The sequence below is a fragment of the Oncorhynchus gorbuscha genome, linkage group LG14 (assembly GCF_021184085.1).
Source record: "Oncorhynchus gorbuscha isolate QuinsamMale2020 ecotype Even-year linkage group LG14, OgorEven_v1.0, whole genome shotgun sequence".
Taxonomy (NCBI): domain Eukaryota; kingdom Metazoa; phylum Chordata; class Actinopteri; order Salmoniformes; family Salmonidae; genus Oncorhynchus; species Oncorhynchus gorbuscha.
In genome coordinates, this window is record NC_060186.1 from 49,790,389 (window position 1) to 49,812,724 (window position 22,336).

The 22,336-nt window shown below is 43.0% G+C and overlaps 1 protein-coding gene across 7 annotated transcripts in view; it reads left to right on the forward strand.

The window, feature by feature from the left end:
* The window catches only part of lama2 (laminin, alpha 2), a 152,671-nt gene that overhangs the window by 75,528 nt on the left and 54,807 nt on the right, over positions 1-22,336 (forward strand). For 6 of the 7 annotated variants that reach the window (XM_046298275.1, XM_046298277.1, XM_046298276.1 and 3 more), the window contains exons 14-21: positions 364-575; positions 864-975; positions 3,036-3,149; positions 7,379-7,506; positions 8,159-8,245; positions 18,164-18,375; positions 19,875-19,981; positions 20,297-20,560. In XM_046298275.1, coding sequence (XP_046154231.1) covers positions 364-575; positions 864-975; positions 3,036-3,149; positions 7,379-7,506; positions 8,159-8,245; positions 18,164-18,375; positions 19,875-19,981; positions 20,297-20,560 — 1,236 coding nt within the window. The remainder of the gene's footprint in view (positions 1-363; positions 576-863; positions 976-3,035; positions 3,150-7,378; positions 7,507-8,158; positions 8,246-18,163; positions 18,376-19,874; positions 19,982-20,296; positions 20,561-22,336) is intronic. The other variant, XM_046298282.1, reaches the window with a different exon arrangement.

Genomic DNA, 22,336 nt, shown 5'->3' on the forward strand with positions numbered 1-22,336 from the left:
CGCCGTCTCTCTCTTGCACACATACTCACACAGATCTCTCTATTTCCTTTCAGCTCACACCTACACATACATTACTATGCATACGTTGAAAAATAACTCGCACACTTATTGAGTCAATGAACAATCTGGACACAAAGACAAGTCTCATTTCAGGAAATGTCACTCTTTATACAATTGGGCTATTCATGGTGTCTCAGAATAGAGTATTATTCATGTGTGGTACTCATGCACCATTTATGGCCCATATTGACAGTGAGAGCCAAGACTTCGCATTCTGGCATGAGGGGATTAAATACATGCACCAACATGGATGCTGTCTCTCAAACGAGGGGGGAAAAACTCTTGACATTTCATCTCTTGCAGGGCGGCGGGATAAAAATGATTGACAGTCGGTTCGGTCTGCCGGTGTACCCTTTCTCGGAAAGCACAAAGAGAACTCTGCTCTACCCTGACCACTTTGAGAATCAGGAGACAGGCCTGCCTGTCAGCAAGAGAGATTTCATGATGGCTCTAACTAATGTGAGCAGCCTCCTCATCAGAGCCTCACACAGCAATGAGCGGGTCGCCATCTACAGGTAACCACACACACTGCACCACACTGATCTGCCACGACATCCGCTCTTTGGCACAAGAGGCCAAAATCAGCTGGAGTTTTCTGTGCTTGATGTTATTTGTATGTTAGAGAACGTCGTTATGAGGTCTGGCAAGACCGATTGTAGAGAAACGTTTCAGATCTCTGCGTTCTCATGTTCAACAGTTCATTTGATCTTGTCTAGATTGTATTTGAAAAGTTGACCTGATGCTCTTTTCTAATGGTGTGATGTTCTGGTTCTCTCTTCCTGTATCTGTCCTCTCTTTACCAGGCTACATTCTGTCAGTCTGGAGGTGGCCAGTGAGTTCTCCAGCAGTGAGAAGATGGCCAATGCCGTGGAGATGTGTCAATGTCCCCCTGGATACAGTGGAACGTCTTGTGAGGTAAAACAGAGCTTTCATTTCCCCACGATTTTATGTGGTTTTTCTTGGGATAGGAAAATAAAAGAACGTGAAAAGTGGCTGTGTGAGAATGGCTCTCTGCTGCTGTGTCATTTTCACTTCCATTCATTGTGAAGTGTGTGTGATTGGTAGGTTTGGGTGTGTGCGGGAGTGCATGCTTACGGGAGCGTAGTTGGCTTGTAAGTGTAAAGAGAAGCTGACATACAGGTACAAACAAGGGTATGCTATTACAGCAAATCTGTACTCTCGGTTGAAAACGGTATTTTCTATTTAAAAAAGCGATGGGTATTGATTTCTGCATGTGGCGTTTTGTGCTGACACCAAATGTGTGTGGGGGAGGCGGCAGGGAGAGGGGGAATGAAGTATAATGCACGGTTATCATCAAGTCTTGATAGGCGCTGGAGAGGGAGAGAATGCTGGAAGTGACCTCTGTGAATAGCGGTGGTGGCGTGCTGTGAAGTGTGCGGTGACACTTGTGTGGCCTCGCGGCTCAGCACTAATCCTTTCTCCCTCAGCAAAACCATTAAACGTACAGAGTACTAAGAAAGATGCTGCCCGAGGTTTCATATCTACAAATCCAATAGCATAACCTTTATGGAAAGGGTAAATCTTCATAGTATGTGTACTGGTGATTGTTTTATACTCTCTTCACCCAATGCCCAGGGGTCTAATATCTATTTATATGTGTTGTTGTTCTATGTTCTTTGTGTTTCAAATGTTTTTCCCTTGTGCTTTTGTTTCTGTCCTTATCCTTTGAGAAAAACGCCCTTGCTGTTCTACGCTCACCGTTATGCTCTTGCTGTTCGTAGGCATTCCTTTATCCAAGCAAGTCTTTTGTTTCTTCAGTGTAGTTTTCACCTTTCTCTTTCCTTGTCTCTTTCTCCTCTCTTCCTTTCTTCCTCTCTGCAGAGGTATGACAGGGTAGCACTTCTGACTAAGGTCAGTACAGAGAGAACGTGCAGAGCGAGACAAAACACAGGGCATGTTTGTTGTTGTTGTCTTTCCTCTGGGTGTACCTCGTTGTTTTCAGCCTCGTAGGAAAAGTTTTGAAGCGATGCCCGACGGAGTGTTGTGTCCGATCAATGTCCACGAGTGCATTGAACTACACAGTATCTACTGAGAGTTGACAAAATGGCTGATAAAGCTTGCGTTTCTAAAGCTTGTGTTTCTAAGGCTTATTTTAAGGCTGTTGTACTATTGTGAAGCTTGCGCATTCCCTATTCTCTTACTTGTAATTTGAACTAATGTTTTGCTTTTGGATTAGTATGTGTACCTACTCAGATAAAAAAAAACAGCCATTGTTCACCTGAAATTTCTTGCTTCAATTTTTTTGACAATTTACTCAAATCAAATCAAATCCAATTTTATTTGTCACATACACATGGTTAGCGGATGTTAATGCGAGTGTAGCGAAATGCTTGTGCTTCTAGTTCCGACCTTGCAGTAACACCTAACAAGTAATCTAACCTAACGATTTCACAACAACTACCTTATACACACACAAGTGTAAAGGAATGAATAAGAATATGTACATAAAAATATATGGATGAGCGATGGCCGAACGGCATAGGCAAGATGCAGTAGATGGTATAGAGTTCAGTATATACATATGAGATTAGTAATGTAGGGTCTGTAAACATTATATAAAGTGGCAATGATTTGGGTTGAAGATCTGAATGTAGCATTTCAAATTCATTGTATTACTATTCCTGATGCACAGCAATAAACAATAATATAAAAAATGTCTCTCCAACTGTACAAATCAAAGCACTTAGTGCAGCAAAATTGATGCATCAATTACGGCTTTGTAGGTCTAATCATGAACCGCAAAACAGCTTCTGAGGCAATTAAACGCCAAATCTCACTGACTAAAAATAGTCATTTTGTATTTCCACATTTTCCACTTTAGCTTGGAGACATTTGAGTTTGTTTTTACGTCGTTACATTTGAATTCACCTACAAAGCAGTGTCTTTAAACTGTCAAAATTCTGTACCCGGTTTTTCATAGTCATGATATGCCTTGGTGACGGTTTGTGTTGCAGATGTGTTCATCGGGTCATCGAAGGGTCAACAGCACCCTGTTCAAAGGAGTGTGTGAACCATGCGACTGCCAAGGCCATGCCACAAACTGTGATGACATCACCGGACAATGCTTGGTACGTTGTACAAGAAACTATGTGGTTGGGGGGGGGGGGGGGGTGTAAGGAGGAAATGGAGAGTTCACATGAACACATTTCTCATTAGAGTGTTTCAATTGGCTATGATAATCCTCTCATAATATACACTTATTTCCCCTGAGTGGCGCTGAGGTCTAAGGCACTGCATCTCAGTGCGAGAGGCATCACTACAGAACCTGGTTCGATTCCAGGCTGTATCACAACCCGGACGTGATTGGGGGGTCCCATAGAGTGGCGCACAATTGTCCCAGTGTCATCCAGGTTAGGGTGTGACTGGGGTAGGCCATCATTGTAAATAAGAATTTGTTCTTAACTGGCTCTAGTTAAATAAAGGTTCAATTCATATACAAATTCATAAATTCATGTCCCTGTCAGTCGCAGGGGTGTGAGTTCTCAGAGCTGTCTCATTCCACTGAGCTCCTTTAACATGTTCCTTCCTCCCTCGTTAATGGTGGACACAGCACCTGCTCCCGAGTTTCACCTTACAACAGGTCACAGCTGTGCTCTCCTAAAGAAGCAGCGCATGGCAAATGCTACCATTGGAGATAGTAAAAAGTGTTTATTGTGTGTTTGAAGCTTGGCCAATCAACAGCGACAATTTGTTGGACGGACATGTTTGATAGTTCGCAGAAGACTATTCCTGACATCACCTACTGGCATCGTATGGCATTACGTCATATTTGCATACGTGTGCTCCAGGTGTTGTAACAATCCCACCCTTGGTAATATTACCACTGTTAAATCCTTATAGCACAGATTCTTGTGATGATTAAGCCTCCACCTGAAGAGAGTTGCTGGTTGGTTCCCAACCAGGATACAATTTTCTATCGTATTGACTTTCTGCTCCCTCTTTTCATTCATAGCCTGTGCGTGTTTCGCTCAGGACTGTGTCGGTGGAGACAGATATCAGGGTGTACCCTGTGGAGATTTGTCATGACTCTGTGTTCAGATAGACGTGAGCTGAGTGGAGGGCTGTGTCCCGAGGGCCCGGGGCCAGTCTCAGCTGTCTGTCTGTCCTCATCCAAACAGCTAGCTAGCGCTCTCTGACCTCTCTCACCTTCTTCTGGCGCACCACTCCCACCGCTCTGCTCTCACTGTCTGAGCTGCCTTCAGACAGACTAGAACTCCTTCAGGATTAAACAGACGGACTGCTAGAACAGTGATGGGATGTTTTATTATATATGAGCAGGTGGAAGGGAGATGGGGATGTTGATGGGATGTTTTATTATATATCAGTTATGAGCAGGTGGAAGGGAGATGGTGATGTTGATGGGATGTTTTATTATATATCAGCTATGAGCAGGTAGAAGGGAGATGGGGATGTTGATGGGATGTTTTATTATATATCAGCTATGAGAGTAGGTAGAAGGGAGATGGGGATGTTGATGGGATGTTTAATTATATATCAGCTATGAGCAGGTAGAAGTGAGATGGGGATGTTGATGGGATGTTTTATTATATATCAGCTATGAGCAGGTAGAAGGGAGATGGGGATGTTGATGGGATGTTTTATTATATATCAGCTATGAGCAGGTAGAAGGGAGATGGGGATGTTGATGGGATGTTTTATTATATATCAGCTATGAGCAGGTAGAAGGGAGATGGGGATGTTGATGGGATGTTTTATTAAATATCAGCTATGAGCAGGTAGAAGGGAGATGGGGATGTTGATGGGATGTTTTATTATATATCAGTTATGAGCAGGTGGAAGGGAGATGGGGATGTTGATGGATGGATGCAGGTGGAAGGGAGATGATGTTGATGGGATGTTTTATTATATATCAGCTATGAGCAGGTAGAAGGGAGATGGGGATGTTGATGGGATGTTTTATTATATATCAGCTATGAGCAGGTAGAAGGGAGATGGGGATGTTGATGGGATGTTTTATTATATATCAGCTATGAGCAGGTAGAAGGGAGATGGGGATGTTGATGGGATGTTTATTTATTTGTATTGATTTCATCTTTATTCAAGCAGGTGAGGCCCTGCTTCACAAAAATGCAGTGATACAAATGACACAAACTGAAGGCAGGAGCATGAGAAATACAACAATACAAAAATACAAAATATTCTAAAAAACACCCTAAAATGTCTAATCGTCCAAATCAGTAGCGACAAAAGGAATTTCAAGAGTTCGCCATTGCTGTGAGAGAATAAGGTATTTTGTACTTTTGTAGGTCAGGAGCGATCATGCGCAGTAATCTGTCAGCTGTGGTGTGGTGTCTACGGTAGGCTACTTCCCTGACGCCTGGCGTTGTCTCCTCCCAGGCAGGTTAGTGCCTGTAAATGATGTCATGAGAGTGAGTTAAACCCTGGCCACCCTCATCCTGCTCAGGAGAGTGTGCCTGCCCTCCTTGCATCTAGAAACGCTCTCAGGATTGATCCCACCAGGGATTGGACGTTTTATCAGAGACAGGAAATGATTTGGAGAAACAAATAGGCCAATGCAAGTGGCAGAGCCAGTCTTGTGTGGGGAAGGGGGTAAGCACAGCCCCCTCCCCCCTATCACATCAACCTCATTACCCATTATTAGCCTCCCCACCCCCATAATCAAGAGATCTTCTCTATGCTGGTGATTATGCTGAGTAGACATCTGCAATTGACTCAAGAGCGTTTAGGTTTTATTGGGGCTGACGATGCGTGGACCCCAAAAAAATGCTCTCATTTCATTAGCGGTGCATTACCGGTGTTTGGGTTAATGCCAATCTATGGGGAAATGCATTACGTTTAATTTGGCAACATCAGACTCTCAAAGTCTCTCCCAATTATTCACCAGACCATCCCAGTCAGACAACGCTATGGAGACGAGACAGGTAAAACTTTGGGTTTCTTTGTAGATTAGACTCAAATGTTGAACGTGCATGCGTTCGCACGTGTGACTGCACTGCCAATCAAGCACAGCTGCTACTCAGACAAATTCTGACAATGCACCAGATTTTTATCAAAAGGAAAGGAGGACCAAGGCACTCTTCATATAAGTCATTCAAATGCCTTTGTGTCTGGGGCGTGTTCAATGGAAACAAAGGTTCAAAACTCAGACGCATTTCTGCTGCATGGCCAAAGCTTTGTTTCCATTGAACACGCGATACAAATAAAGGCATTTTAATGAATTATATGAATAGTGCCTTGGTCCTCCTTTATTTACCCAAGAGCACCTTTTGTCTACAACAATCTACTATTGTTTTTTTATACCTTTATTCAACAAGGCAACTCAGTTAAGAACAAATTCCTATTTACAATGACTGCCTACCCTGGCCAAACCCAAACACAGACAACACTGGGCCAATTGTGCCCCTCCCTATGCGACTCACAGTCACAGCTGGGTGTGATACATCCTGGAATTGAACCAGGATCTGTAGTGTCAACTCTAGCACTGAGAAGCAGTGCCTTGGACCGCTGCGCCATTCAAGAACCGTAGCAGCTTCTGTCTACCAAAACCTACTATTGTGTACCTTAGTCGCTTCTGTCTACAAAAACATACCATTGTGTACCTTAGAAGCTTCTGTCTACATAAACATACCATTGTGTACCTTAGCAGCTTCTGTCTACAAAAACATACCATTTTGTACCTTAGCAGCTTCTGTCTACAAAAACATACCATGTGTTGCTTCTGTCTACAAAAACATACCATTGTGTACCTTAGCAGCTTCTGTCTACCTTAGCAGCTTCTGTCTACAAAAACATACCATTGTGTACCTTAGCAGCTTCTGTCTACAAAAACATACCATTGTGTACCTTAGCAGCTTCTGTCTACAAAAACATACCATTGTGTACCTTAGAAGCTTCTGTCTACAAAAACATACCATTGTGTACCTTAGCAGCTTCTGTCTACAAAAACATACCATTGTGTACCTTAGCAGCTTCTGTCTACAAAAACATACCATTGTGTACCTTAGCAGCTTCTGTCTACAAAAACATACCATTGTGTACCTTAGCAGCTTCTGTCTACAAAAACATACCATTGTGTACCTTAGCAGCTTCTGTCTACAAAAACATACCATTGTGTACCTTAGCAGCTTCTGTCTACAAAAACATACCATTGTGTACCTTAGCAGCACTTCCCTTCCTTCTCTTTTTTTCTAGACCAGATTTTTACTTGGAAAAACTGGTTTATAGTGGATGTATACCCCCCAAAAAGTGTGTACTGGTATTGTTCTAGAATGAAAGAATGGTTGTTAACCTAACTAAACCTACTGTATATTTCTAGGACTGCACTGACCACACCACTGGATTCCACTGTGATGAATGTATCCCTGGTTTCTATGGGGACGCTACCAAGGGAACAGCCAATGACTGCCTGCCCTGCGCCTGCCCCCTCAGTATCCCGTCCAACAAGTATGTCATCACATCTCACATGGAACTAAGTTTATATGACACTTAATCAGAATCCTTATCTAGCCATACTGACCTCTCCCTACCTATAATTCATTTTCATGGGGGGGGTGGGGGGATCCACCACCGTGACTGGCGGTGCTGTCACCTAGATCTGTTGTGTTTCCACCATGTTGAGGTCATTTACTTGTGAACAGGGCCAGAGACAATAGCTCCAGTCAATCACTGGTAATGGGTGGTAATCCCCTGGTGGCTAGAGTGGAGCGGCGTGCCCCCAGGCCAGGAACTGAGCAGCTGAGCATTCCTCTACACTAGGCCAAAGTAGCAGAACCAGCGGCTAAAGAAAGCTTCTTCCCCCAGACATTCGAAAAAGGCAGTGCTACCCCACCGTTCCTGCCCTGGGATCCAGTGTCTTCTGAAATAGACTGGCCAGTCATTCCATCAGCCCTCTGTCAGGAACACTGGAACCTATCCCTGACCCAGCCCAACTCTTACTCTATCTTTGGGATCAGGAGGGGGACAGGAGCTGGAGTTTCCCTCTTTTTCAACTCAGTGATGTTGTTGTGTTTATGGGGGACAGAAGGATGGGGTTGTTGATACGTGTTCCTTTTCTTTTTCTTCTACTTCCTGTTTTTCTTACTCAAAAACATCATAGTTTCAGCCCCACGTGCCATGTGGACCCGCGAGGGGAGCTGATATGTGACCGATGCCAGCCGGGGCACACCGGACCACGCTGTGACAGGTGAGTGCCCAAAGACAAAAGGAAGACGAGTTAACCCTCCTAGACACAGTCAAAACAGAACAGTACAACCACAGTCATAACAATACTACCACAGTCATAACAGTACTACCATAGTCATAGCAATACTACCACAGTCATAGCAATACTACCACAGTCATAACAGTACTACCATAGTCATAGCAATACTACCACAGTCATAGCAATACTACCACAGTCATAACAGTACTACCATAGTCATAGCAATACTACCACAGTCATAACAATATTACCTCAGTCATAACAATACTGCCACTGTTATGACAATATTACCACAGTCATAGCAATACTGCCACAGTCATAACAATATTACCACAGTCATAGCAATACTACCACAGTCATAACAATACCACCACAGTCATACCAACACTACCACAGTCATAGCAATACTACCACAGTCATACCAATACTACCACAGTCATACCAATACTACCACAGTCATAACAATACCACCACAGTCTTAGCAATACTACCACAGTCATAACACAGCTGCTTTCTGGTTGATTTTACTCGGTGTGAGAGATTCAGTGTCTTTTGTTACCTGCTGTTAGGTATTGGTAGATTACCTGTTTCTTCAAAGGGTTGTTGACAACTCTCTTGAGAAATGTGAATGTGTTTTTGTATGTACAGCACCTTCAGAAAGTATTCAGACCCTTTGAGTTTTTTCACATTTTGTTGTCTAAAATGGATTCAATAAATGTTTTCGTCAGCAATCTACGCACAATACCCCATGACGGCAAAGCGAAAACAGGTTTTTAGAAATGTTTGCAAATGTATTAAAAATAAAAAACAGAAATACCTTATTTACATACAGTACCAGTCAAAAGTTTGGACACACCTACTCATTCCAGGGTTTTTCTTTATGTTTACTATTAACACATATGGAATCATGTAGTAACCAAGAAAGTGTTAAACAAATCAAAATATATTTTCAGTTGTGTTGTGACAAGGTATACAGAAGATAGCCCTATTTGGTAAAAGACAAAGTCCATATTATGGCAAGAACAGCTCAAATAAGCAGAGTAATGACAGCCCATCATTAATTTAAGACTTGAAGGTCAGTCAATCCAGAAAATGTCAAGATCTTTGAAAGATTCTTCAAGTGCAGCCGCAAAAACATTCAAGCAGTATGATGAAACTGGCTCTCATGAGGACCGCCACAGGAATGGAAGACTCAGAGTTACCTCTACTGCAGAGGATAAGTTCATTAGAGTTAACTGCACCTCAGATTGCAGCCCAAATAAATGCTTCACAGAGTTCATGTAACAGACACCTCAACATCAACTGTTCAGAGGAGACTGCGTGAGTCAGGCCTTCATAGTCGAACTGCTACAAAGAAACCACTACTAAAGGACACCAATAAGAAGAAGAGACTTGCTTGGGCCAAGAAACACAAGGAATGGACATTAGACCAGTGGAAATCTGTCCTTTGGTCATATGAGTCCAACCGCCGTGTCTTTGCGGTGAATGGATGATCTCCGCATATGTGGTTCCCACAGTGAAGAATGGTGTGATGGTGTGGGGGTGCTTTGCTGGTGACACTGTCTGTGATTTATTTAGAATTCAAGGGATACTTAACCAGCATGGATACCACAGCATTCTGCAGCGATACACCATCCCACCTGGTTTGCCCTTAGTGGGACTATAATTTGTTTTTCAACCGGATAATGACCCAAAACACACCTCCAGGCTGTGTAAAGGCTATTTGACCAAGAAGGAGAGTGATGGAGTGCTGCATCAGATGACCTGGCCTCCACAATCATCCAACCTCAACCCAATTTAGATGGTTTGGGATGAGTTGGGCTGTAGAGTGAAGGAAAAGCAGTCAACAAGTGCTCAGCATATGTGGGAACTCCTTCAAGACTGTTGGAAAATCATTCCTCATGAAGCTGGTTGAGAGAATGCCAAGAGTGTTCAAAGCTGTCATCAAGGCAAAAAGTGGCTACTTTGAGGAAAATAAAATATAACCGTTTTTGGTTACTACATGATTCCATATGTGTTATTTCATCATTTTGATGTCTTCACTGTTATTCTACAATGTAGAAAATAGTAAAAATAAAGAAAAACTCTTGAATGTAGTAGGTATTTAAACTTTTGACGGGTACTGTAAGACTCTAAATTGAGCTCAGGTGCATCTGTTTCCATAGATCATCCTTGAGATGTTTCTATAACTTGATTGGAGTTAACTTGTGGTAAATTCCATTTATTGGACACGATTTGGAAAGAGTCGACTCCAATCAAGTTATAGAAACATCTCAAGGATGATCAAATGGAAACAGGATGCACCTGAGCTCAATTTCATATCTCATATCTCAGCAAAGGGTCAGAATACTTATGTAAGCTATTTCTGTTTTTCATGTTTAATACATTTTCAAACATTTCTAAAAAAAACGTTTTTTTCCCCCCGCTTTGTTGTCATGGGGTATTGTGTGTAGAGTGCAGACAAAAACATTTATTTAATCCATTTTAGAATAAGGCTGTAACGCGACAAAATGAGGAAAAAGCCAAAGGGTCTATACTTCCCGAATGCACCCCAGGTCTATGTTCGGTATGTGATGCTGTGCAAGATGACACATGTTATCCGCATGAAGAGAGAACTGTGTCAATAGGTTATAGATAGTCCATAATTAGTCTTGTATTTCATTTAATTAAATGGATATCTTCTGATTTAATTACGCTCATGACTATTGGCAGTTTTAGATTATGTATGGTTCTCACACTGGTGGCTAGTGCATTTTAGTGTTTGTTATTCATTGCACGTGCATTTCAAAAGCAGCCCATATGCCACTGTGGTCTTTTCCGGTTTGTCTGTTCAGTTCGGTCGCCATATGGTACTGTGTGCCTATGAAAGCCACTCATAAAAGTGTGGAGAATACAGATGGGTTTAGTTGATGTTTCAGAGCGGTGGGATCTTTCCCAGAGGCATCGGTAGACAAAGGACCAGCCTCTCTGGACCAGCGGAAAGATTGATCACTTAGTAGTCGGTGCCCGCAGTTCTGTTCTGAGGTCTCTTAATTTCATTTGCGACATAAATGCATCAGTCGCTCCCTCGCTCTCTCTCTCTATCTCAGAGACAGAGAGACGGAGGGATGGATTGTTGGTATTTCTACTTGCTGTGTGGTAGGTGTGGGTTTGATGGTAGGCCTTCTGGCACTGCTGCAGGGCTTAGAGTCAGAAAACTACCAAGGGGATGGGGCGAGGCAACACCCCTCTCTTTGACCCATACCCTCTGACAGATGGAGACAGGCAGCTGTGGGCACGCATGCCATCCCTGTGCTGCGCTGCCTTGCAGATTGCCCACTCTGCTCTTCTCTTGATCTATAAAGCAAGAGGTAGGGTGAGGACGGATTTGGGTTCTGCGGGCCATACGGGGGACATGGGGGACAGGATCTCATTTACGCTACAGACAGACAGGATGGGGCCTCATCTATCATGGCTGCCTGTGAAGGGGGCCCCGGGGCCCGGCTTCTCTCCCAGGAGCTCTCTGAGAAATGGTGAAGTGAAGGACATTACAGAGGTGTGCTCTCATAATGTCCCTCTCCACACCTGGACCTACAATACCTCTTTCTAGTCTAGAGAGTGAACTGAACTCTGGAATTGGAGCACTGTCTGCCTGATAACAAGTGCCCTGCTGCAGCACCAAAGAGGGTTAGTTGGTAATAATAGCTTTCTCCTCAGCGCCATCAAACTACTGCAATTCCTGGAAACAAATTGGCAGTCGGAGTTAAAAGAGGCGCGTGAAGAGGTCTCTCCCTCCCTGGGAAGCCGTTCTGCAGGGGCCAGGAGTACATTCTCCCAATCAAGTGCAGAGTTTCCAGTAATAAGATTATTGATTTGGGAAGAAGAGTCTATCCTGAGGAATCAGCCAGCTAGAGCAGGGAAAGAGGTTTCACTTCACATTTTCTGGAAGCTGATCTGAGTGGCCAGGCGAACAGAGGGAAGCTGTCGATGAGAAAACACAACATAAGCTTGGCTGATGGAAAGATAGATAGAAACAGACTCTGCTTTCGATTGATAGACACAGACCTCCAATCCTGTGCCTATTCTCTGTCTGAGCCTCTGAGCTCCTTGAAACATATTAGCGTTTACGTTTAGTTTGGCAGCGAGTGGGCATGGATATCTGATCCACAAGGGCCTGACAGATAGAGCGGGGTGCGTTGCCAGGCTGGGGTGAGAATGTTTCCTGTTTTAAAGGCGTCTGCTTAGAGCCAAGAGGAAAAGCTGCAGATGTATTTATAGATAGGGAAGGCAGACACCTGGCGGGAGACATCAGTGTTAAAGACGGATCCTTCTTGTCTGTCCGAGAGAGCAGGGCGGCCAGGCTGCCAGGGAGAGTTCGTGGGTGTGTAAATACATCAGATGGCACATTTGGTCAAGAATAGCGCCCTCACCCTCACCCAGTCAGGAACCACAGACCCAACTGAACTGGACTGAGTTGGATGTGGGTAATAGGAGTTTTCTTAGCGGATATGCTGTAGTTGCCAAGCTACCCATACTCCTTGCTCCGACCAAACGCTACGCCATGCCCACGGATGATAGTTTTTTCTCTGCAATGAGCCTGGATCTGAGTACCTCCCTGACTATTTCTCGAACTCAAACACATTCTAACCATTCTGATTGGTCCTAGAAACCAATGGGTTGCTGCACCAGAGTCAGAACTCACATGGGGAAAGCTTCCTTTTAGAAATGCATAATTGGCTTTGATACTGATTGGTTAAAGATGATTAAATCGATGATGACTTTGTTCCGTACACCAGCCCTCGTTTTGTCGTCACCACAAACGACTTCACCGACAGCAGTCTCAGACTGAAGTATGTAGTGAACATAGAGCAGTGGAAGAATTCAGTTTAAGTCGTCAGGGAAATACAGAATATACAGTAGGCCTATCTCAGAGTTGGGCAACATACAGCCCGGGGTGGTGGGGGGGATTATTATTTTGGGTTAAAAAACACTCCAGGTCACTCTTGAATGGCTAAAACTCGATAGAAAGGATGTTGAAATTATAATGGACCTATATATTTATATACATTATAATGGACCTATATATTTGTATATATATTATAATGGACCTATATATTTATATACATTATAATGGACCTATATATTTATATACATTATAATGGACCTGTATATTTATATACATTATAATGGACCTATATATTTATATAAATTATAATGGATCTATATATTTATATAAATTATAATGTATCTATATATTTATATAATTTATAATTGACCTATATATTTATATAAATTATAACGGACCTATATATTTTCAAATAACTGCCCTTTTTCTGGCCCGCAAATTGCTTTTGACTAACAAATCGTTCAGTGAAAATGATTGCCCACCTCTGGCCTATCTATATAATGAGATCAGGGTGGATTATATACCGGATGACATCTTCATAATCATATTCTATATAATTGGTAAGAAAGGTTCATTTTACATTTCATATTTCCCTATTTTTACTCATTACAAAAGAAAAAGCTCACTGCTTAACGCATGGCTGTGGTGTAGCGTCCTAGCCACCTGGGTCTATGTAAACAGTAGAATGGTTATTATGCATGAAGTTACAAGTGTACCGAGAAATAAACTGTGTATACAAAACATTAGGAACACCTGCTCTTTCCATGACATAGACTGACCAGGTGAATTCAGGTGAAAGCTATGATCCCTTATTAATGTCACCTGTTAAATCCACTTCAAACAGTGTAGATGGAGGGGGAAGACAGGTTAAATAAGGATTTTTAAGCCTTGAGACAATTGAGACATGGATTGTGTATGTGTGCCATTCAGAGGGTGAATGGGCGAGACAAAATATTTAAGTGCCTTTGAACGGGGCATGTTAGTGTAGGTGCCAGGGGCACATGTTTGAGTGTGTCAAGAACTGCAACACTGCTGGGTTTTTCACGCTCAGTTTCCCGTTTGTATCAAGAATGGTCCAACACTCAAAGTACATCCTGCCAACTTGACACAACTGTGGGAAGCATTGGAGTCAACATGGGCCAGCATCCCTGTGGAACGCTTTCAACACCTTGTAGAGTCAGCCCATGCCCCGACGAATTGAGGCTGTTCCCGAGGCAAGAGGGGTCCAACTTAATTTTAGGAGGGTGTTCCTAATGTTTGGTACACTCAGTATACTTGTGCAGTGTACAGTTTGTATGCATAGAATCTCAGCACCCAGACTATGTAACGTGTACGCTGGGTGGTCGGGAAGCAAGTTCAGAGATACAATGAATATCGACCAAAACAAGAAACACAGGTAGCGTACAGACATGAACACTGGAACAGAAACGATAAGACCTAGGGACAGAACCAAAGGGACTGACATATATAGGGAAGGTAAACAGGCAGGTGATGGAGTCCAGGTGAGTCTAATGAGGCACTAATGCACGGACCGATGGTGACAGGTGTGCGTAATAATGAGCAGCCTGGTGACCTCGAGTGCCGGATAGAGGGAGTATACGTGACAGACTTGTATGAAATGTGTTGATCAGGACCAGTGCAAATTATACCGTGACCTCCTATATGTTTACACGCTTTTGCATGGGCAAAATGTTTTGATAGGCTAATGTTACTTGATGAAGACATGCTGTTATAGGAGCTCTGTGCTTTTCTATTGAAGCTGAAATGTAGCCTAATGTGTGTAGCCTACAGACAATTTTTATTTACTAGGCAAGTCAGTCAGGAACAAATTCTTATTTTCAATGACGGCCTAGGAACAGTGGGGTAACTGCCTGTTCAGGGGCAGAATGACATATTTGTATCTTGTCAGCTCAGGGATTTGAACTTGCAACCTTTCGGTTACTTGTCCAACACTCTAACCACTAGGCTACCCTGCCGCCCCAAGAAGTGAAACCCTTTAATTTTCTGCACATAGGCCTTCATGCTTGTGAACTGTTGCATTATTCAAGAGTGCCATATGGTTTGGCTGCGTTATTCAAAAGTGTAATATGTTTTTGTTGAATAGTTTGTGCTTACTGTCTAGTGGCTACTGTGATATTTATGGTCAATTTGAGCTGCGGACCAAGAATGTTGTTTTGCCAGCCACAACGAAAGGTAAGGCAAGGCCATACTGTGAATTGAAAAGTAGAATTCTCTTTCGTCACCCGGCTCCTCAGACTCTCCTTACCTTGTAGTGGGAACAGGGATAATGACAGCTTCTTGAATCTCTCAATCAATCAGAGATCATTGCAGCTGGCAGGCAGCATTGCCGCAAAAACAATATGCTGGCTCTTAGATGGCAATCACCTCACTCTCTCCCAATTTGCCAGTGGGTGCAGTTATTATTAGATGTTATAACATTAGAATTGTCGACCTCGAGAATGAATGGTGCTCTTCAAGGAACAATTGAGGCCTGGACAAATGTACTTGACTCTAAAGAATAATCTCAGCTAAAGCCCAACACATACACTGAACAAAAATACAGTGGTGGAAAAAGTACCCAATTGTCAAAAGTAAAGATACCTTAATGAAAAATGAGTAGAAGTTGAAAAGTATTTGGTTTTAAATATACTTAAGTATCAAAACTAAAAGTATAAAAGTATAAAGTATAAAACATTTCAAATTGCTTATATTAAGCAAACCAGATGGAACATCTTTGAGAAGCATTTGATTGGTAATGCCAATATGGAAGACTGAGAATTTAAAACGTTTTTTTAACATAACATAGTATATGAGATTGATTTTTTTTAAAATTTGGCTTAATTAATTGTATTAATATTATGGTGGTTCTATTCCAAGAAAAACAAAACCCTCAGGGTTTCCGTTAGGATGGAATGGAAAATATGGTGCTGTACAGCGTGACGGTCGAGAGTAGGCTACAGCATAAGTGGATTGGAGGATTCTAAATTAATATCTAAGGGGCATAACATTTCCACACCCTAATTGTAGTGCAACCAAACTTTCAGTTGAGTGTATTTGCTCTTTGTCTTCTCTACTGGAAGTTGATGCTTTTGCTATGCAACCTCTTGCTAGCTAGTTAGCATAACAAACTACAAGTTAGAGATTTTTCGACTTTGGGTGTGTTCTTAAATTCAATCTGGAGTGGCTGCATTTATGAGCGTTGTCAAATTGTCCGTTTGTAAATTTGTAAACAGACCGTTTTGCTTACAACTGCAGTCAAGCACCCAAGCTAACGTTGGCTAGCTTGCTAGCTACTTCCAGACACAAATGAGACCACTCTGACCATTTCACTCACCCTAGCAGAGCTGGTTAGGCAGTTTTCGTGTTAACCAGAGCGTTGTTGACTGTAACTGTACTGCTGGAAACAATTTAATTATACTTTTTGCCAACGTTTACTGACACCGGCCATATTCAACGGGCGTTGAGCGCTTGTAAATTCATTATTCTGCGTTCTGGTACACTCAGGCGAGAGTGCTCTGAAATCGGAGTAGATAGCGAGTGTGGATTTACGAAAGCACCCAAATGTCCATTGAGAACCCACAACACGACTGTATTCCCAGTCATGCGACGTCAATAGATTAGGTCCCAATTTTCTTTCTTCTTCAATTGACTGAGAATTGTTCATATTTTTGTTCAGTATACAAATATACAATCTAGAACGCTTAACACATACAAACTATATATACAGTATATACCTATTTTCATAATATATATACTTTCCTTCCCACTGGGAAGGGGTGTTATTAAGGGATGTTTAGGGGGGGTGAAGGGTGGTGGGTGGTTGTGGTTGGATGGAGACATGTTGGATGGGTGTGGTTGGGGAAATGGGATAGGATGTTACGGGTGGAGGCTCTTTCTTTTCAGATTCCAAAGTAAAGTGATTCAATAATTTGTACTTATTTACATTTTGCATGTTTGGTCATGATATCTGCATTAGTGCTGTCTACTCCCCAAGACACCCGCTTGATGGTTGAAATTAAATTACAGACACGTACTCACTGTTCCACGCCAATGGCTCCTTCTCACATAAGACAGTCAGAAGCAATAACATATTAAATTAATAACTCTCCGGCGACTAAAGGAATCCGCTGTGCATGATATGGAATGATTACTTTTCCCATTTTGCTATCATGCAGATAGAAGGGCGGTGTGGAGATAAGAATTGTAGCAACCATTTAACAAGAAGGCACTAGAATGTATATCTTTATCAGGGCAGAACACGACTCGCTTCTGAGGAGATATATGGCGGGAAAAGCAGGACAGTGCAGATAAGAGTTGGTAGGGTGAATAGCGATATTTTCTGTGGCTTCGCGCGTTTGCCTTTTCAGATTCTTTCTCTGTGTTTTGACTGCCAATGATACCGTCCACTGCCCCCTTATTGTTCCCACTGGTGAATGCACCAATTTGTAAGTCGCTCTGGATAAGAGCGTCTGCTAAATGACTTAAATGTAAATGTAAATGTAAATGAATATGTGAATTATACATAAACTAAGTGTTCATGTTTGAAAAGGCAATTTCATAATTGAAGCCAGTTTCATCGTTGAAGTAATTTTAGTGAAACACTGAAGTGTCCGTGATACACAGCTGTGCATGCTGAGTGTGATCGCTTTTTATCCAGTTTCACTGAGACATTTAGCCTTTCTAGGGACTTGAAAAAGAACAGAGGCACAGTGACCATATGTCCATTTCTGTCATTTGTACTGTGACTCCCCTCATGGGAAACACATTCTCTTCATAGCTGAGCAGTGAACATTCAGTCCACTACGTACCATAGCCTCGCTCCTTCCTGCTCAAATTAGTCATGATAGGGCTATATTGTAACTAGGGACTGCGGTTATTCCTGGTCAATACACAAGGTCAGGAAAGAAAAAAACTTGCCCAGAGTTTCTCTTGGCCATGTCGTACAGTATGGTAAGGTAAAACTCAGGGCCTTAGCCATGAGTCATGATTTCCCTCTTCCTCTCTGGTCACTGTAGGTGCTCGAATGGCTACTTTGGTCAGCCGACGGTTAAGGGAGGCTCGTGCCAGCTCTGCCAGTGTAACGGTAACCTGGACCTGGCCTCACCGCGGAGCTGCGACCCCATCACCGGCTCCTGTCTGAGGTGTCGGGATGGCTACGGGGGAACCACCTGCGACACCTGCGCCGAGGGGTTCTACGGGGACGCCATCAAGGCCAAAAACTGCCAACGTGAGTATAAGAAGTACATGAGTATCAGAGCCTGCAGTACGTTAAAGCCCCTGTCCCTGTCTGAGTCTCCTTTGAAGAGTGGAGTGTTGCTGTAATGTTATGCGAGCGCTGCCTGTCTGCCTGCCTGACAGACAGCCTGCATGCCAGATGTGGCGGTGTCTTTGAAAATGTTTGGCTTTGAGAATATGAGAATGTGTGCAGATGGTGACTGTCTGTGTAAATCCACATAAACAACCTGTGTTGACTTGCAAACTTCAATGTTCACCCTATAAAAGTTTATAATTCATCTGCCTCTCTGTTCTCAGCTGTACAGTCTGCGACGTTGACAATGTTTGGATGAAGATAACTAATTAGTCTCAGTTTACCAAAACGACCCATTTGACGATGATGCCAAGATAATTAAAAATGCATTACAGCTTATCACGGCTCATAGCCAAATTAATTCCTGATTTATAACTCTTGATATACAGCTGCGATAAAGACAACAAAGAAATGATTGAGGTATTGGTAGTGATTGACAGTACATTAAGACTATAGACTGGTAAAGCACAATAGTTAAACATGCAGCTAATGCCTCTATAGACTTCTACAATAGAATGGAATAGCTGCCTTCATCTGCAGTGATAAAAGGCAGGTGCACGACTTCCGTTTGAATGAAATCTGTCGAACGAAAAAAGTAGGTTGGTGAGAAGTCCATTTTCGCTGACTTAGTCTGGCTGTCCTAACTGATTATTGTGGTGGTGGGGCATTTTGGGCGGACATGGAGTAATCAACATTAGGAATGCGGAAACAGGGCCGTCGTTGATGGAAATTGCCCATGCTATCACGGTGGCAGGGAAAACAAGTTGATGATCATTGTCACAGATCTCTTCAACTTAATGTGGCTGACGCACAGTGTAATCTCGTTGCTGGTTTCAGTGTGCCATCAGCCCGACTCGTTCTCTCTTTCTCTCAGACAGCCCGAATTAAAACTTGACCCACTTTAGATCCCATCTGGACTCCATGCTGTCAGGGTGAGAAAGGGAGTCTTACAACTCATACTCATTCCAACCTGTTAAACATTGAATAAATGCAGGCATTTTTAAACCTTACGTGGGTGACTGAGCACAGTACAAAGACAGAAAAAACAGCAAATATCCCCTCCAACCAGTCCTATAGGAAACCATCTGTGCCTGTGTTTTCTCTTGCAGATCACTAGGACTTTTTAAAGTAAATAATGAGCCGTTTATACAATGCAAATGTGTTCCTGTGTCTAGCAATCTGAAAGCGGTTGGATTTGCGTACTCTGTATGAGTTGATGCCAATAGACAGTAGTACTGCACAGCAATAGGACCGAAGACAACAAGAGGATATAGTTGTACTGTACAGTACATACCCTTATCTGAGAGGGCCTTGTTGGGGCTGAACTTAGACTGATCCTTGTTATTCTAAATCTGATTCATTCAACTGATATCCCCTCCTCCCCTCTTCTCCTCCCCACCCCTCTCATTGGTCTACAGATTGCCAGTGTCACAACAATGGCTCTGTGTCGGAGGTCTGCCACCAGGAGAATGGGCAATGCCCATGCAAGCAGCATGTGGTGGGACGGCAGTGTGACGAGTGCATGGTAGGTCACCAAAGTATCAGTTGTCATTCCGAATCTTGTCAATTCGGTCACTATGTCATTTTATCATTGGGATACCCATAAAAAGGTGGACAATCTATGGGGACATTTCAAATCAGTTACTGCGTCAGATACTGTTGATTAGTAACGCTGATGTCTGAAGTTGATCCAATTTTTCACTCCGGTGTTTGGTTTCACAAATATATTGTCATCTAAATATTTCCCAAAGTTTTAGGGTGACGAACTCATTTATACTCAGTACCTCAGACATTCACAGATAACTAACTTCCTGCCCCTCACTGCTCCTGGTGAATGAAGCCCAATTGTTGGTGGGATGCAGAGGAGCAGGTGTGTAAGCCGTGCTCCTGCAGCCGTACAGGGGCCATGTCCCAGCGCTGCGACCTGGAGGGACGTTGTATCTGTAAGCCCGGCTTCGTGGGCCATCGCTGCGACCTGGGTCGCCAGGGTTACGAGCGTCGGGAGACGCGCAGGCCAATAGAGAGGGTCCGGCTGCAGCAGGTCCAGCGCTGGGGCTCGTCCCGCTCTGGGGGCTGTCCCAGGGCAGCCTACCGCACCTCAGCGGTAAAGACAGTAAAGATTTGCAGCACTGAGTGTTTTAGTGTGTTAGTGTGCTGTGATGCATCCCAAGCCTGCCCAGCCAACCACCCACCCACCAACCCATCCGCCGACCACCCATCCACCCACCAACCAACCAACCAAGCCTGCCCAACCAACCCACAGGGTCCATAGTTATAATTTTGCCTCACCTAGCCACGACGAACATGTCCATCCCAGACCCTGACTATATGTGACTGCAACCTGACCCCACTTCAAACTTGACCATATAGGCCTTCTCTGACCGACCACAACTGACCACTCACCATCTTCCGAACAGAACAGATCTGATGTGTACTGGCTGGACCACAGCATGACTCTAACCTGACCTGAGCTGACATGACACATTGCCTGGTCAGCAGTAAGCCTCTGACCTTAATGACTGTATGTGAAACAGCCTGGCGCTCCACTCTTCTTAGCCTCTGCTTTCTGCTCAGGTTTCACCTGGATCTGTCACTGAGTAGCCTTGTGTGATACAGGCTGCACATACTAACGCATATTTTAATTGAGCTAGAATTGTACGTATATGAACTATTATGTACCGTATGTGAATATCCATATACTGGTTGCAGATAAGGTATAGGCGCAGAACAGCATTCTTTAGATATACAGATGTAGGATCTTAATTTGACCCATATTGTCGCAGCAAAATAATCCTCCAGCAACAGGATTTGAACGTTTAGTCCATAACATGAAATGTGAAATACTATTAATATAATTGTGTGTTAGTGCAGGTTTTTAGTGAATTTGTGTAAATCACAAAGCTCATCTGCATTTTCTGCAGGTGTAGGAATGCAATTCTCAGCAGCAAAAGAGTGATCCAATTAAGATCCTACGTTTGTACTGCGCAGCTAGATGTAATTGTAAATCCTTGAGGCGTTGAAGAAATACTTTAATGCACAGTGTGATTAAGTCAGATAGTAATCTACATTGTAAAGAGGTGATTGAGGATTCTTGGAAATATCCAGCCCCCACTAGACCCTTCAATTGATGTGAGATCTCTTCATAAGTTGTTGTTCTATAATATTGCCCACTTATCAAGCCTGCCCTTTATGTTGTGATAGTTAATTATTCAGCCTTTCTTACGGCATTCATCTTAATTGAACTCTTATTTAAAAGTTTTGTTTTTTTCACCTTGGTCAGTGGCAGTGTTCGGGAAGCTACTCTGAAAATATAGTGTACCAAGCTACCAATTACTTCACACTAAAGACACACTAAAGCTACCCTTAAGGAAAACATGGTTTACTTACCTTAAGTTACTTTGATAAAAAGTAGTTTGCTCCAAATTACTTAGTGAAAAATTATCATATGTAAATCTGAAATGTCATAGACTACAAATTGCAAGAACAGATCACTATAGTATATTATGTTAACCGAATGTGTAATTTAACCTACTAAACACAAAAATTAGGTTTCAAGTGAGAATTATCCAAGGCGATGATTGCCTACTTCACTCATATTGTGTGCAACGCTAACACACCAGGCTGGAACCACGCTATACCCAACCACATTACACACAACCACGCTAAACACAACCACATTACACACAACCACGCTACACACAACCACGCTACACACAAACACGCTACACATACACGCATTTTTCTTTAGCTGTGCTGACAAGAGTAAGCAGGCACTTCTCACACACAGACGTCAGTCATCCCTAACACAACACCTGGTTGCTGCTCAGGCGCTAACCGCTCTCTGTCAATCAATCAGCCATCCATTTCCACTCCCACCTCC